The following is a 14,129-nucleotide window of genomic DNA, read 5'->3' on the forward strand; positions in this document are numbered from 1 at the left end:
AGAAAGCCCTCCCCTCCCCCCGCCCCCACTGTCCTCTGTAGCATCTGGGCACTGGAGGAAGGGAGCTTATGTGTCCCCTGGAGGAAAGAAAGAGTTATTGTCCTCTGATTCTTCTGGTCTCTGGGCGATGTTCATTGTCTACTTGGGTGCTGCTTGTCAGTGAAAATAACTCGATCTTGGCTGACTTACCTTTGTTATAACCCAGACATGCTCCTTGGCTTATATGGTTTGAGCTCAACTCCCAGGAGCTCCAGGGCTCTAACCCAGCTTACAGCACCAGTGGTGTCCCTAGTCAGGGTGCAGGGTCTCTGGCTCTCAGCACAGGGTCCACACCACATGGGAACTTAGGGTGGCTTGACAAAGCCCACACCATTCCCTACTTAACCGGGCTGGGCTGTCCCAGATCTCTTGCCCTCAGTGGTTCCTCACTTTCTTGGATCCACATCTTAATTTTTACTTCCCTTTTATTTTTTCTTTCTTCTGTTAAGACAGGAAACATCATGGCCTTGCTGTCAAAAGCTGTCTTGTCTGCACAATGAGAACATTCTATGATCAGGTTCCTTCAGAACTAATTAGAGAAATGAAGGAACTGAGCAAATCTTTCCTCAAGACAATTTCTCTTTTTCCTAAATTTTGCTTGCAAAATCCCATTTTTCCTACAAAAAGCTGAAAATTACCTTGCTCTTTCTCTTTGCACTCCTCTAAAATTTGTCTTCTCTACTTCTCCCCTAAACACACCCACCTAACTCTAACTAACCACTGATGCAGGAGCAAGGAGCCTGATGCAGGGCTCATCCCAGGCCCCTGAGATCATGACCTGAGCTGAAGGCAGACTCTTAACCAACTGAACCACCCAGGTGCCCAGGAATACATATTTTAAATGAACATCCTTTGAAATTCCCAAGCACACTAAAGATTGGGAACCTCCAGCATAAAAACAATGGGATTATCCTGAATCAATGACCCCAGACTATGAGGCCCTTAAACACCTGTCATACTGGCCCTGACAAAAGTCAAGTTGAAATAACATGTGTGAGCACTGCAGCCTAAAGGACAAACAGCCATATGTTTGTTTAGGTTCCCTGTGTTTTATTAACATTTAAAATTTTAACTTCAGGAAGCTGAACTTCAGCAAGTCACCTGAATCACAGTAAATAAGAAGCCTGCAAAATGCCTTCACCAGTGACTTGTTAATGTCACGCCCTTGCTTTTATCAAGGATTGATATTTTTAAAAGGTTACTATGTCGTCTTTGAAATTGCATTTAAAGGGTTAAGAGGTTGTCATATCCATATCCATTGTACCTTTTATGAGGATGCAAGTGCTAAAGTTATCATAGAATTGTGTAATAATAGGCCTCTCTCTCCAGATAAGTTTGCTTCTTTTAATCTAATAATATATAAACTATATAACCCTTGCCTTTTTTTTTTTTTTTTGGCCCAGGAAATCTAGCAATTTAGCTTAGATCTAAAAGTGTTCAGTTACCATCATTATTCTACCCCAGATTTCTGGTACATTCTTTTCCCTCCTCCTAAATGATTTCTCACATAGATGTAAAATCAATTAGCATATATTCCATGTGTTCTAAACCTATTTTATGGTTACATGAATTTTTTTAAAGAAATACAGTATTAATAAATATCCCCTCACATGTGCACATATTCCTGGATGGTCAGGTAATGCTTTATTTCTCATTATCCAGTGACCCATAGGGAGTAAGTACTCAATAACTATTTGTTCTTTTGAGCTCCCAAATCTCTTCCCATGTCCTGTCCTCCCCCTTGACCTCAGATCCTACATGTACACCTATTGTTCTCTGGTCACTCTAAAATGTCCCAACTCACCCTCTCTCTTAACAAGCACCACTTCCTTATTCAGATTAAGCAATTTCTTTATTTTATTTTATTTAGATTTTATCTATTTGACACATACACAGACACAGAGCAAAAGCAGGGGGTGCCACAGGCAGGGTGAGGGGGAGAAGCAGGCTTCTCGCTGAGCAGGGAGCCCAACGTGGGACTGGATCACAGGACCCTGGGATCATGACCTGAGCCAAAGGCAGACGCTTAACGGACTGAGCCACCCAGGCGCCCCCAGATTAAGCAATTTCAAGGTATCTATGACTCACCGTCTTGATGCTGTCAGTCTCAAAGTTCTGAAGCTTCTCCTTTGGAATGTTTTGTGTACTGGACCCTCACTTCCAATTCTCATTGCCAGCATCGTCTTCCAGATCTTTAACCAATCATAGCTGGATTATTAGACCAGCTTTCCAGCAGAGATGGCATGAAGGAAGGCTACTAAACTTTACTCAGCACCTGGCATATAGGTATGTTTTTCACGCACTATCATGTTTAATTCCTGTTTAGTTATGAAGCAGGTATTATTTCCCTTTCATAGATAAGAAAACTGAGATTAAAAAACCTGCCCACTGTAACACATATAGCTAAATGCAGATCTGGGCTTCAACTTGGGGTCTCTCTACTTGACTCCAGATTCTTTCCAGTGCCACAGGCTACTCCTAATTTTCCTCCTTGCATGCCATAGCCACCCCCAGCACCTTGCTCTTCTTAAATTCTGCTTTTACTGTCACACTTCTCTTAAATAACAACAACAAACAAACTAGAATTCTCTGGTTGACTTTCAAGGATGCTGCCCAGCCAACCTTGTTTTCCTTGTTCTTCAGAGTCATTTTTCATTGTCTTATAAACATATTATTCTGCTTACTTCTATACTGTCAAGGATATTCCTATACTGTCAAGGGTATTTTTGGAAAAAGTAGTAAGGTGCTTTTCTCTTTTGTCTTTCCAAATACAATATCTTTGCCCTGGTTGACTCAGGACACCTTGCTGCGGGGGTAGCAGGAGGGGGGGTGGTCACGAGTCACTGGTGAAGGCATTTTGCAGGCTTCTTATTTACTGTGATTCAGGTGACTTGCTGAAGTTCAGCTTCCTGAAGTTAAAATTTTAAATGTTAATAAAACACAGGGAACCTAAACAAACATATGGCTGTTTGTCCCTTAGGCTGCAGTGCTCACACATGTTATTTCAACTTGACTTTTGTCAGGGCCAGTATGACAGGTGTTTAAGGGCCTCATAGTCTGGGGTCATTGATTCAGGATAATCCCATTGTTTTTATGCTGGAGGTTCCTAACCTTTAGTGTGCTTGGGAATTTCAAAGGATGTTCATTTAAAATATGTATTCCTGGGCACCTGGGTGGTTCAGTTGGTTAAGAGTCTGCCTTCAGCTCAGGTCATGATCCCAGGGGCCTGGGATGAACCCTGCATCAGGCTCCTTGCTCCTCAGGGAGCCTGCTTCTCTCTCTGCCCCTCCACTCTGCCTGGGTGCTCCCTCTCTCTCTCATGCTCTCTCTCACGCTCTCTCTCAAATAAGTAAATAAAATCTTTTTTAAAAAATAAAATACATATTCCATAGCCCCACCCCTGAGAGATTCTGATTTAGTTCATCTAAAATGGGTCCCAGAAATCTGCATTTTAATAGGCACTCCAAGTGATCTTGAGGCAGGTGGTCCTCATGTCACATTTAGAGAAACAGAGTTAGAAGTCAGATGAGTTTATGTCAAAGTTATGAAGACTGAGGAGTGTTACTTGTATTTTTACCTCTGAATGCAATGGAGCAAAGGGTTGCCTTTGGGTACACCAAAATATTTCTCAGAAAGAACTTTTTATCTGCTTTTGTTTGGAGAAGTACCAAAAATCCAAAGTTTGTTTCATATAGCATGCATTTTTTTTTTTCTTAAGATGTATGGTCACTGTCTTACTCAGCTTGGGCTGTCAACAAAATACCATAGACTGGCTTAAACAACAGAAGTGTTTTTTCCTCACAGTCCTGGAGGTCAGAAGTCTGAGATCATGGTGCCAGTATGGTCAGGTTCTAGTGAGAGCTCTCTCTTCCTGGCTTGCAGGTGGCTCTTTTTTGCTGGGTCTTCACCTCGTGGAGTGGGGGTGGGGTGGGGGCTTGAGGTTGGGGGAGAGAGAGGGAGGGAAAGAACATGAGAACTCTCTACTGTTTCTTCTTACAAGGGCACTGATCCCATCATGAGGGCTCTACCCTCATAACCTCATCTAATCATAATTGCCTCCTAACCTCTCAAAGGCTCATTCCCAGATGCCATCACATTGGGAGTTGGGGCTTAAACATATGGATTTGTGGGGGGATACAGTTCAGTCCACAGCAGACAGATATTACCAGGCATCCATATCAGCCTGAGCTTGCAAGAGGACTTTTGAGCAGCTGGTTTAGGTCAGTGGTACTCCAATGCCCTTATAAGAAAGAAGGCCCTGTGCAATGGACCCTTGTAGTGCTGAATGAGTCAGCCCACTGGATGGAGATCTGAAGGTAAAGAAATGTCTGGCAAAATGATTTTAGTGTTAATATTACTAAAGCGAGGCATCCTCTCCCTTTCACCCTCATTCCTTCCTTATTTCTCATGCTAGCGGAGATGCACTGTCAAGACCACCTAAGATTGGCGCCATGTTTATGAATTGTGGACAAGTTGAATTCAGTGTGACTCATACCATCCTATCATTCCAGATTAATGAAGGTTGTTTTACCTAATACTGTAAGGCAAGTTGTTTTTTTTTTTTAAAGGCACTTCCTACATAGATTCACCATGCAGATACGTTAGATCAGCTCTTTTATTTTGAAATAGCTGTATAATTTGTTCTAATTCAGAAATTGACTTCACACTTAACTCAGTGTTAGAATCTTTTAAAGACAAAATCAAAATGACTCATGTGACATGTGTTGTGTAGTACTAAAATCCCACATTTCAGCTCAAATACACAATATGGAGATATTAGTTCTGAAAGAGGAAGAGATACTAAGAAAAAAATGTTAAATTTTAAGAAATGCAAAGAAAAATTCATTAAAAAATCATATTCTGGTATTTTCAAATCACACTCTTTGGGGAGAAAAGGTGGGGTTTTTATAAGTGATTTTTGTTGTAGATAGCTATCATTAGATAAAGAGCCCTTTCCATTAAGATGTGACACTTTAATAATGAGTTTATTTCCACAAAGATAATGTATCTGAGTATAGATTGGAATTCTTCAGACATATATACTCTGCAGATACCTTCTGGAATTATAGAAAATGTCAATATATTATCACTGGTAAGCATAAAATTCATCTTTTATGCCATATGGAAATTCTAGCCATTTGAAGGGTTCCAGTTTGTAGCTTCATAGTAAAAATATTAACCCAAAAAAGTCAGTACCATTAGGAGTAACAAAAGATACTCACCTACCACAGTACAGTATTTACCAGATTTGTTTAAAGCCCTGTCATAGAGTTTGGTCTTGAAAGAAAGTTCTCTTCTATGCAGTCCAGTGAATGCTATTTCCCAGTTCTTTTTTTTTTTTTAAAGGATTTTATTTATTTGACAGAGAGAGACGGTGTGAGAGGGAACATAAGCAGGGGGAGTGGGAGAGGGAGAAGCAGGCTTCCCTCTGAGCAGGGAGCTAGACGCGGTGCTCAATCCCAGGACCCTGGGACCATGACCTGAACCGAAGGCAGACGCTTAATGACTGAGCCACCCAGGCGCCCTGCTATTTCCCAGTTCTTGTCCACCTAAAAATCATCCTCATACCAACACATACAGACACACACATATATACACACACAACACACCCCAACCCCGACCCACCCTTACACCTCCTTGTCTCCCACACACACTACACACTACGCACACTTCACTCTACATGCTACCCTACACAACATACATCCATACTCCACTGATAGGGCATTTATTTAGCTTCAGAAAGATTATAATGTAATCATTGCCAATAAGCACCTACATTTAAAAATTTTTGTCAACTAAGGGATTAGAATTTATAGACATTAAAAATATGAATTTTATTTTATTTATTTTTACTTTTTAAAAGATTTTATTTATTTATTTGAGAGTGAAAGCGTGCACAAGCAGTGGGGAGGGGCAGAGGGAGAGGGAAAAGCAGGATCCTCGCTTTGCACGGAGCCCGACACCGGGCTCCATCCCACGACCCTGGGATCATGACCCGAGCCAAAGGCAGACGCTTAATGACTGAGCCACCCAGGCAATCCATGATGAATTTTATTTTTAATAAAAATATTCCAACTGTGGTTAAAAGTAATCAAAATGTGCAAAAGGGTATAAGGGAAGAGCAGAAATCTCCCTTCTCCTCTGGCTCCTCAGTTCTACTGCTCAGAGCCCAGGTATAACTACAATTAAAAGCCTCTTGTGTTGCTTTCTGGAAATTGCTACAAACACATATGTATGTGTGTGCGTACATGTGTGTACATATATATGTATGTATATAAAGTTGTATATACATATAAATATTCTATTTATTTAATTTTAAAAAGTTGATCACCTGACACTAGTTGAGCAGTTAGGATGGGGTGCCAGTCTAGCACTGTCGCCCTTGGAGTTAACATGCCTCTCCGGACCTCTTTGGTTATCACCTCTGACGACCCAGGTTTGCCTGGCCATGTTCCCTTGGTCTCCACGTGAGAAACCTCTGCCAGTGCCTTCTGTACTCCTCTCTTGGTTTGAGGTCAACAGAGGTGAGAATTGAGTGGGGGCTGGTAACTGCCTCTGACTTCTGCTCCCAGACCCCCAGGGAGAAGGACAGTGTCTTCTCTAGCATAGTTTTCAGCCCCTGACTCTGTGAATATTGTTTTATCAATGGTGGAAAGTATTTCTGGAATATATATCATAGAAGGAAAGCATTTTTCTCCCCCAGCCATTCACTTTTAACTTGTCACTATTATTTGCTTCAGAAGTCGGTAATGTAAAAAGAGCTTTATCTGGTATTTTTGGTTGCAGCTCATACACAAAACAAAAATCACAGATATTTTAAAGGAGCTTATCTTAAGCATTGGAGTCAGCAAGAATGTTAGAACTGGCTAAGGGTAAAGATGCAGATTTGTATTTATAATAACAGCCGTTTAAATAGTAAAAGTAATCACAATGTTAAAAAAAAGTAATCACAGTGTTAAAAATTATGTTGTTTATTTAGCATCATTTTTCAAAGACTCAGAACTTCTAAAAAAGCTTTTTGTTCATGTGCTCATGAGGAAACTCTGGAGCATTTTGTAAATTTCCATTTTACATCTGGGGTAAGGAAGTCCAAAGAAATGAATTTACTCACCATCAATTAAAATGTGAACCTGAATCACTGTACACATCAATTAATGACATCACTTTCATAATGCAGCTAAATCTCAATGAATGTGGTTGGTATTAGGTACATTGTTCTGGATATACAATTAGTGTCCGGTTGCTTTATTCATAAAATAATAGTAGTTTTTTTTTTTTTTTTTTAGAGAAGGGGAGGGGGTGGGGAGGGGAGAGGGTGAGAGAGAAAGGGCGAGAGAGAATCTTTTTTTTTTTTTTTTTAAGATTTTATTTATTTGCGAGAGAGAGAATGAGAGACAGAGAGCATGAGAGGGAGGAGGGTCAGAGGGAGAAGCAGACTCCCTGCTGAGCAGGGAGCCTGATGTGGGACTTGATCCCGGGACTCCAGGATCATGACCTGAGCCGAAGGCAGTCGCTTAACCAACTGAGCCACCCAGGCGCCCTACGAGAGAGAATCTTAAGCAGGCTCCTCGCCCAGTGTGGAGCCGGATGTAGGGCTCTGGGCTTGATCTCACAACCCTGAGATCATGACCTGAGCCGAAATCAAGAGTCAGAGGCTTAACTGACTGAGCCACCCAGGTGGCCCAATAGTAGTGATTTTTCAACCATAAATCATACTATATCCTTTTACTTCAAAGAGGCAATTATATAATATTGGTAATTAAACAATTCTTATTACAAAGTCACAGTTATTTTCAAGCAAGTAAGTTGGGTTTTTTTGGGGGGCGGGGGGAGGCAGATACCCTTAAGAGGAAAAGATAACAAAGGTAAGATCCTGAAAGATCCTTGACCTAAATCTTAGGCTTCCCCCCCCCCCCCCCCCCCCCAATTATTTTATTTAGTTAAAAATATGCAGTGATTTGAGAGGATTCTTCTGGTCTAATTCTTGAAAAATTTGCTTTCTTTAGCCTTATATCCTAGTGCTTTGGTGCCAAGAACCTGCTAGACCTCTATTTTCAAGACTTTTAAGACCAGCATGCTTATTTATACAAGGTCCAGTGAGTTCCATCTATACCAGGGCCACAAGGGAAGCATGGATGTCTAGACCTTGTTTATATTATGATTTCTTCCAAATGCCATTTTCTTTTGAACAGGAACCCTTGTTCTGTCTGGGTTCAAGCAGCCGGTATTAGGTACAGGTGTAAATTTCAGGTGCGTTGTTTAGCAACTGACCCAGCTGCCCGGGCCACAGGCCTGCTGTAGGTGCTGTGTACTTGGAAAGGGCTGGATCTGTGGGAGGAAGCAATACACCCTAATAGTCTACAGTTGTTTTTCATTGCTGCTGATTAGGTCCATGGAGGAAAGTCCATCTCTGAGGCGCAAGACGGTGATGCGGGAGAAGGGCCGGCGCCAGGCCGTCCGGGGCCCGGCTTTCATGTTCAATGACCGGGGCACTAGCCTCACTGCCGAGGAGGAGCGCTTCCTCGACGCTGCGGAGTATGGCAACATCCCTGTGGTGCGCAAGATGCTGGAGGAGTCCAAGACGCTGAACGTCAACTGCGTGGACTACATGGGCCAGAACGCGCTGCAGCTGGCCGTGGGCAACGAGCACCTGGAGGTGACAGAGCTGTTGCTTAAGAAGGAGAACCTGGCGCGGATCGGCGACGCCCTGCTCCTTGCCATCAGCAAGGGCTACGTGCGCATCGTGGAAGCCATCCTCAACCACCCCGGCTTCGCGGCCAGCAAGCGCCTGACCCTGAGCCCCTGTGAGCAGGAGCTGCAGGACGACGACTTCTACGCCTACGACGAGGACGGCACGCGCTTCTCGCCCGACATCACGCCCATCATCCTGGCGGCGCACTGCCAGAAGTACGAGGTGGTACACATGCTGCTGATGAAGGGCGCCAGGATCGAGCGGCCACACGACTATTTCTGCAAGTGCGGAGACTGCATGGAGAAGCAGAGGCACGACTCTTTCAGCCACTCACGCTCGAGGATCAATGCCTACAAGGGGCTGGCCAGCCCGGCATACCTGTCCTTGTCTAGCGAGGACCCGGTGCTCACCGCCCTGGAGCTCAGCAACGAGCTGGCCAAGCTGGCCAACATAGAGAAGGAGTTCAAGGTAAGCTCCGTGCTCCACCCCGGCTACCCTGCACGCTCATCCACTTTCCTACTGCCGCCTGGTGCCTTCCAAAGTTTGCTCTGTAATCAGTTTTGCCCAGCGGATTTAAAATCACCAGATATTGGAAATGTTGTTCAGAAATGCTTTCCCCCTCTCAGCATGGTGCTGTGATAAATTCGCTTTGGGGCTGGGTATATACTGGATTAGAGAGCTATAGTTATGGTGCTGTTCTGTGGGGATGAGCATTAAGTAGAACGCAAGACTCCCCCCCCCCCCGCATTTGTTTAAAGGAGGGATTTGATGTGACTTTTTGCCTCCCCAATTCTTCTTCCTCTTCTGTAGTTAGTGGTATGTGGCACACAACACAGAAGAGTATTTAGTTTTGCTGTTTATTGACCCAAACATCTGTATATCCCTTTAGATAGAAAGTCAAAGACTAATATGAAATACAATTAAAGTCATTTTATTAATATGACAAAAATGCCTCTCCCTGAAATCCACAAATGTATATTCAATTAGCAATAATCGCGCCTCGGATAAACCTCATTGGCTACGATACTGCCACTGCACAAAGCTCACAAATGTATATTCAGAGTGGTGAGCCATAGACATTGGGTCAACCCAGAAATACAAGGATAGCAAATTATTTTGTTTTAATGGAGGAACTTTTTTTCTGAACATCATTTCCAGTTAAGCAGTATTATTGTTTTTTAAGCAATATTATTTTTTACAAAAATTATACATTAGTGACAGAACATTTTTTTCTTTTATTCGGTTGCTACATCCTCTTATGTATTTTGGATGGTTCTACCTTTAAATCTGGGGCAAAAGGAGATTTCATGGTTCTGGTGAAAGTCAAACTGTTTTTCAGCAGGTTCTTGTCTCCTATTGTCCACTTAAGATTATTGTAGACATCAATTCCTTAAATTATTTTCTGGATGCTGAGTTAATCCAATTTTTAGTGTTGTGTCAGATCACAGAAAGAGTGATTATTTGGTCTTTCAGATCTTATTACAGTTTTTCATACTTAAGTGAGATTTGCGCAAATGCAACTAGCAATATAATTCAGGTTAAGGGGTTGCAAGAAAATGGTATGAAACAAAGAAAAGAGCTATTAAGCCATGAAAAGACATGGAGGAACCTTACATGCATATTACTAAGTGAAAGAAGCCAATCTGAAAAGGCTACATACTATATGATTCCAACTATCTGACATTCTGGGAAATGCAAAACTATGGAGACAGTAACAAGATCAGTGTTGCTAGGAGTGAGTGGAGAGGGAGGAATAAATCAGTGGAGCACAGAGGATTTTTAGGGCAGTGAAAATATTCTGTATGATACTATGTTGATGGCTACATGTCATACATTTATCCAAACCCATAGAATTTACAACACCAAGAGAGAACCCTAATGTGAACTATGGACTTTGGATGATTATGATATGTCAGTGAAGGTTCCATGTAAGAAATGTACCACTCTGGTGAGAGATGTTGATGATAGAAGCTGTGTACGTTTTGGGGCAGGGCACATATGGAAATTCATGTACCTTCCTCTTAATTTTACTGTGAACCTAAACCTGCTCTAGAAAAATGGTCCTTTTAAAAAATATCATTTAAAAAACGGCAGGAAAGTTTTGCATGTTTTTTGTTTCCCTTTCCCTAAATATTCATCAACCCTCATCTTGTCCTGGTAGAGATCTGGCCTTAGTATAATTTTGTTATTCCATTAAAATTTTTTCTGATATAAAAGCTACACATATTTATTGTAAAAATGTGGAAAAATACAAAGAAAAAATAAATATCACCTTATAGTTACTCTCTTTGAAGAGATTCATTATGTGATATATGAAAAGATGTATTTCCTTGGACTCAAAAGGAATTATTTATTTATTTATTTATTTTTAGACAGAACTCAGCAAATTGAAAACTTCAAATTCTGTTTAGAGAGAATAGAAAAGCATTGAGGTAAAATAGTTCTGAATATCATTATTTTGACATAGTAATAAAAAATATAATTCTAAATGTATTTGCCACTATTTCAAATGTCATTCAAGCCTTGTTTTTTCCATTTTGCTTGATAATATATTGAAAATCTGTAAAAGAGATTCTACAAAAGGGAATATTTTCTCATATTATGCTTTAATAATTTATAAAAGATGGTGATGTTTGCAATCCTGCCCAGAGAAGTCCTCTCAGTGAAGCGATAGTTGAAAAATTTGTTATTCATAGTTTTCCCCTGAAGCTGGCTAAATCTGTATTGGTAATACTTAGAACCTCCTTTACCCTGACTTGAAGAGTCACCTCTGATAACCTTTCAAATGTTGGAAAATATTACAAGAGGCAAAAAGAGAAGAAAACACAACTGCATTTAAGAGGGAGTCCAGGAAGCTACCAAGTATCTAAGGATATGCAAAAATCGTCTAAATTTCACAGTTCCTTTTTCTAAACTGCACGGAAAGCACTTATGTAGCATAACCCTCTCTGAGCCAGAATACAGATGGTTCTTCAGGATTTACAGTCTCTAAGGACAAGTCTCTCTCCCCTGTTTCTTTTCTTTCCTGTTTCTTGCCTGTCCTTATTATTCCTTTCCATATCTGCCTTCCTTTCATCTCTTTGCCCTCTTGTCCTATGCTCCTGTCCAACTGTCAGGGCTTTAGACAGACAGAGAAAATAGTGCTTTCATGACACAGACCCAGAGACTCTGAGCTCAGAAAGGGCAGTGGGAGTGAAGCTCATTTCTGAGGCAACCAGGTAACCTAATTTGCCCTATTCCGTGTGTTCACTATATTCTTTCCATAGAGACCATGCCCTCAAAATACTCATTAGAAAAAATTCATTAGTTTGAAATGAAAAACTAATGTGTTCCTAGTGAAAAAGAGGTGATTTTTTCCCCCTTTTAGACACTGTACCTATTTTATCTTATCAATGGCCTGTAAGATTATCATCTCACCCCTCAAATTGCCATCACTTAGGTGCATCCGAGAAGGTTCTCAGGCAGTGCGCAGCTTTCAGAGTTCCTTGAAGAATACAGGAGGCATGGTGCCGAAAACATATGAAGGTCATTACCCCAAAAGGTTGAACATTCTAGGATATAGATTTAAATTAATGGAGGACAGCTTGGTGACAGGTTATTAAAGAAATAGTTTGGATGTGCAAATGATGTCTGAAGCTATTCTGAGAAACAGAATATTGGACAGGATGGACTCTATGTCTAATCTTCCGAATGTCATTGGTAAGAAAGCTAGTCATTTATTAAACTGTGAGAATGCAAAGTGAAGTTTCTTAATTCTGAGTCAATGATGCACTTATTTTTTTTGAAAAAAGAAGGTATTTTCCTCCCCTATGCCTCAGTTTTCCTCTCTTTAAATTAGAAAAGCAATTTTAACTTACATCACAGTAGGGCTGTGAGGAAGAGGTAAAGAAATATAATCCAAAAGCAAGATGGCATTTTATAAAGCAGGAAGATATTCTAGGAGTCCTCTAGCTGTACAGACCTCTTATTTTACAAATGAGAAAACAAAGCCTATTAGCCAAGGACCCATCTGCTAAGTCTAGATTTAGGTGTCTTGGGTCCCAGGACTAGATATTCTATCTAACGCGCTGTACCCAATAACATTGTGGTATTTCTATAGTACTTGTGCATGAAGCATGTCATAAGCATATAATCCTCATAGCAGCAACATTAGGTAGGCTTATTCTCATCAGAAAGGCTAAGTAAATTCCACCGGATCATACAGCTAGTAGGTGGTAGAAGCAGTGTTTGAACCCAGGAAGTCTGGCTTCAGATTTAAGCTTTTGTTTTTTTTTTAAATTTTATTTTATTATGTTATGTTAATTACCATACATCATTAGTTTTTGATGTAGTGTTCCATGATTCATTGTTTGCGTATAACACCCAGTGCTCCATTCAATATGTGCCCTCTTTAATACCCATCACCAGGCTAACCCACCCACCTCCCTCCTCTCTAGAACCCTCAGTTTGTTTCTCAGAGTCCACAGTCTCTCATGGTTCGTCTTCCCCTCTGGTTCCCCCCCTTCATTTTTCCCTTCCTACTATCTTCTTTTCTTTTTTTTAATATATAATGTATTATTTGTTTCAGAGGTACAGGTCTATGATTCATCAGTCTTACACAATTCACAGTGCTCACCATAGCACATACCCTCCCCAATGTCTATCATCCAGCCACCCCATCCCTCCCACCCCCACCACTGCAGCAACCCTCAGTTTGTTTCCTGAGATTAAGAATTCCTCATATCAGTGAGATCATATGATACATGTCTTTCTCTGATTGACTTATTTCGCTTAGCATAATACCCTCTAGTTCCATCCACCTCGTTGCAAATGGCAAGATCTAAGCTTTTAACCACTATACTATCCTGCTTCTTTTGTTATTAGGGAAAGGATCTGACTGAACCAAGCCTCCTTAGAGTTGAATTCCAACTTTTCTCTTAAAGATAAAAAGGGATTAGAATGATGATTAAACCACAAACATTAAAATAAGTGTGCTAAAACCTGTAGACAGGTTGCGACGAGGACCAGGCATCCTTGTTCTTCCCTTGGCTTGAGCAGGTCTTCGGGCTTTTGAGTTCCTTCATCTAAAAAGAAGGTCACAGGTCCTTCTGGTAACTTTGTGGAGAGCCATGGTATTAGAAGAGTGGCATGATGAAGATGATTAAGCAAAACTAAATTAAGAGAAAATTACTAGAAAATGCAAACCAGACAAATGGTCCAAGTCATTGAGTAACATTAGGCAGGACCTCATGGTAGAACTAATCTAGTCACCTCATGGTGCAATGCAGACTTCAGGTAGTTCCTTTTGCAACTGAGAAAAGGCTGTCTTTAGCTGGGGCCCTCCATCTTTCCCTGGGAGCTCCGTATCTGTTGATAAAGCAACATCCCATGCCCTCAATAAAAGAAATTGCCATTATCT

General features: G+C 41.1%; 1 protein-coding gene and 1 pseudogene across 4 annotated transcripts in view; one reads left to right on the forward strand and one right to left on the reverse strand.

Moving 5' to 3' along the window:
• Positions 1-14,129, forward strand: part of TRPC3 (transient receptor potential cation channel subfamily C member 3) — a 71,661-nt gene that overhangs the window by 10,476 nt on the left and 47,056 nt on the right. For 2 of the 4 annotated variants that reach the window (XM_021681482.1, XM_044912632.1), the window contains exon 2: positions 8,428-9,199. In XM_021681482.1, the coding sequence (XP_021537157.1) occupies positions 8,428-9,199 (772 nt within the window). Of the gene's footprint in view, positions 1-8,408; positions 9,200-14,129 lie in introns of those variants that run through there. The other 2 variants (XM_021681484.2, XM_021681485.2) reach the window with 1 other exon arrangement.
• On the reverse strand, positions 9,651-9,775 carry LOC123324096 (annotated as a pseudogene).

This window comes from Neomonachus schauinslandi, chromosome 2, assembly GCF_002201575.2.
Source record: "Neomonachus schauinslandi chromosome 2, ASM220157v2, whole genome shotgun sequence".
Classification (NCBI taxonomy): Eukaryota; Metazoa; Chordata; class Mammalia; order Carnivora; family Phocidae; genus Neomonachus; species Neomonachus schauinslandi.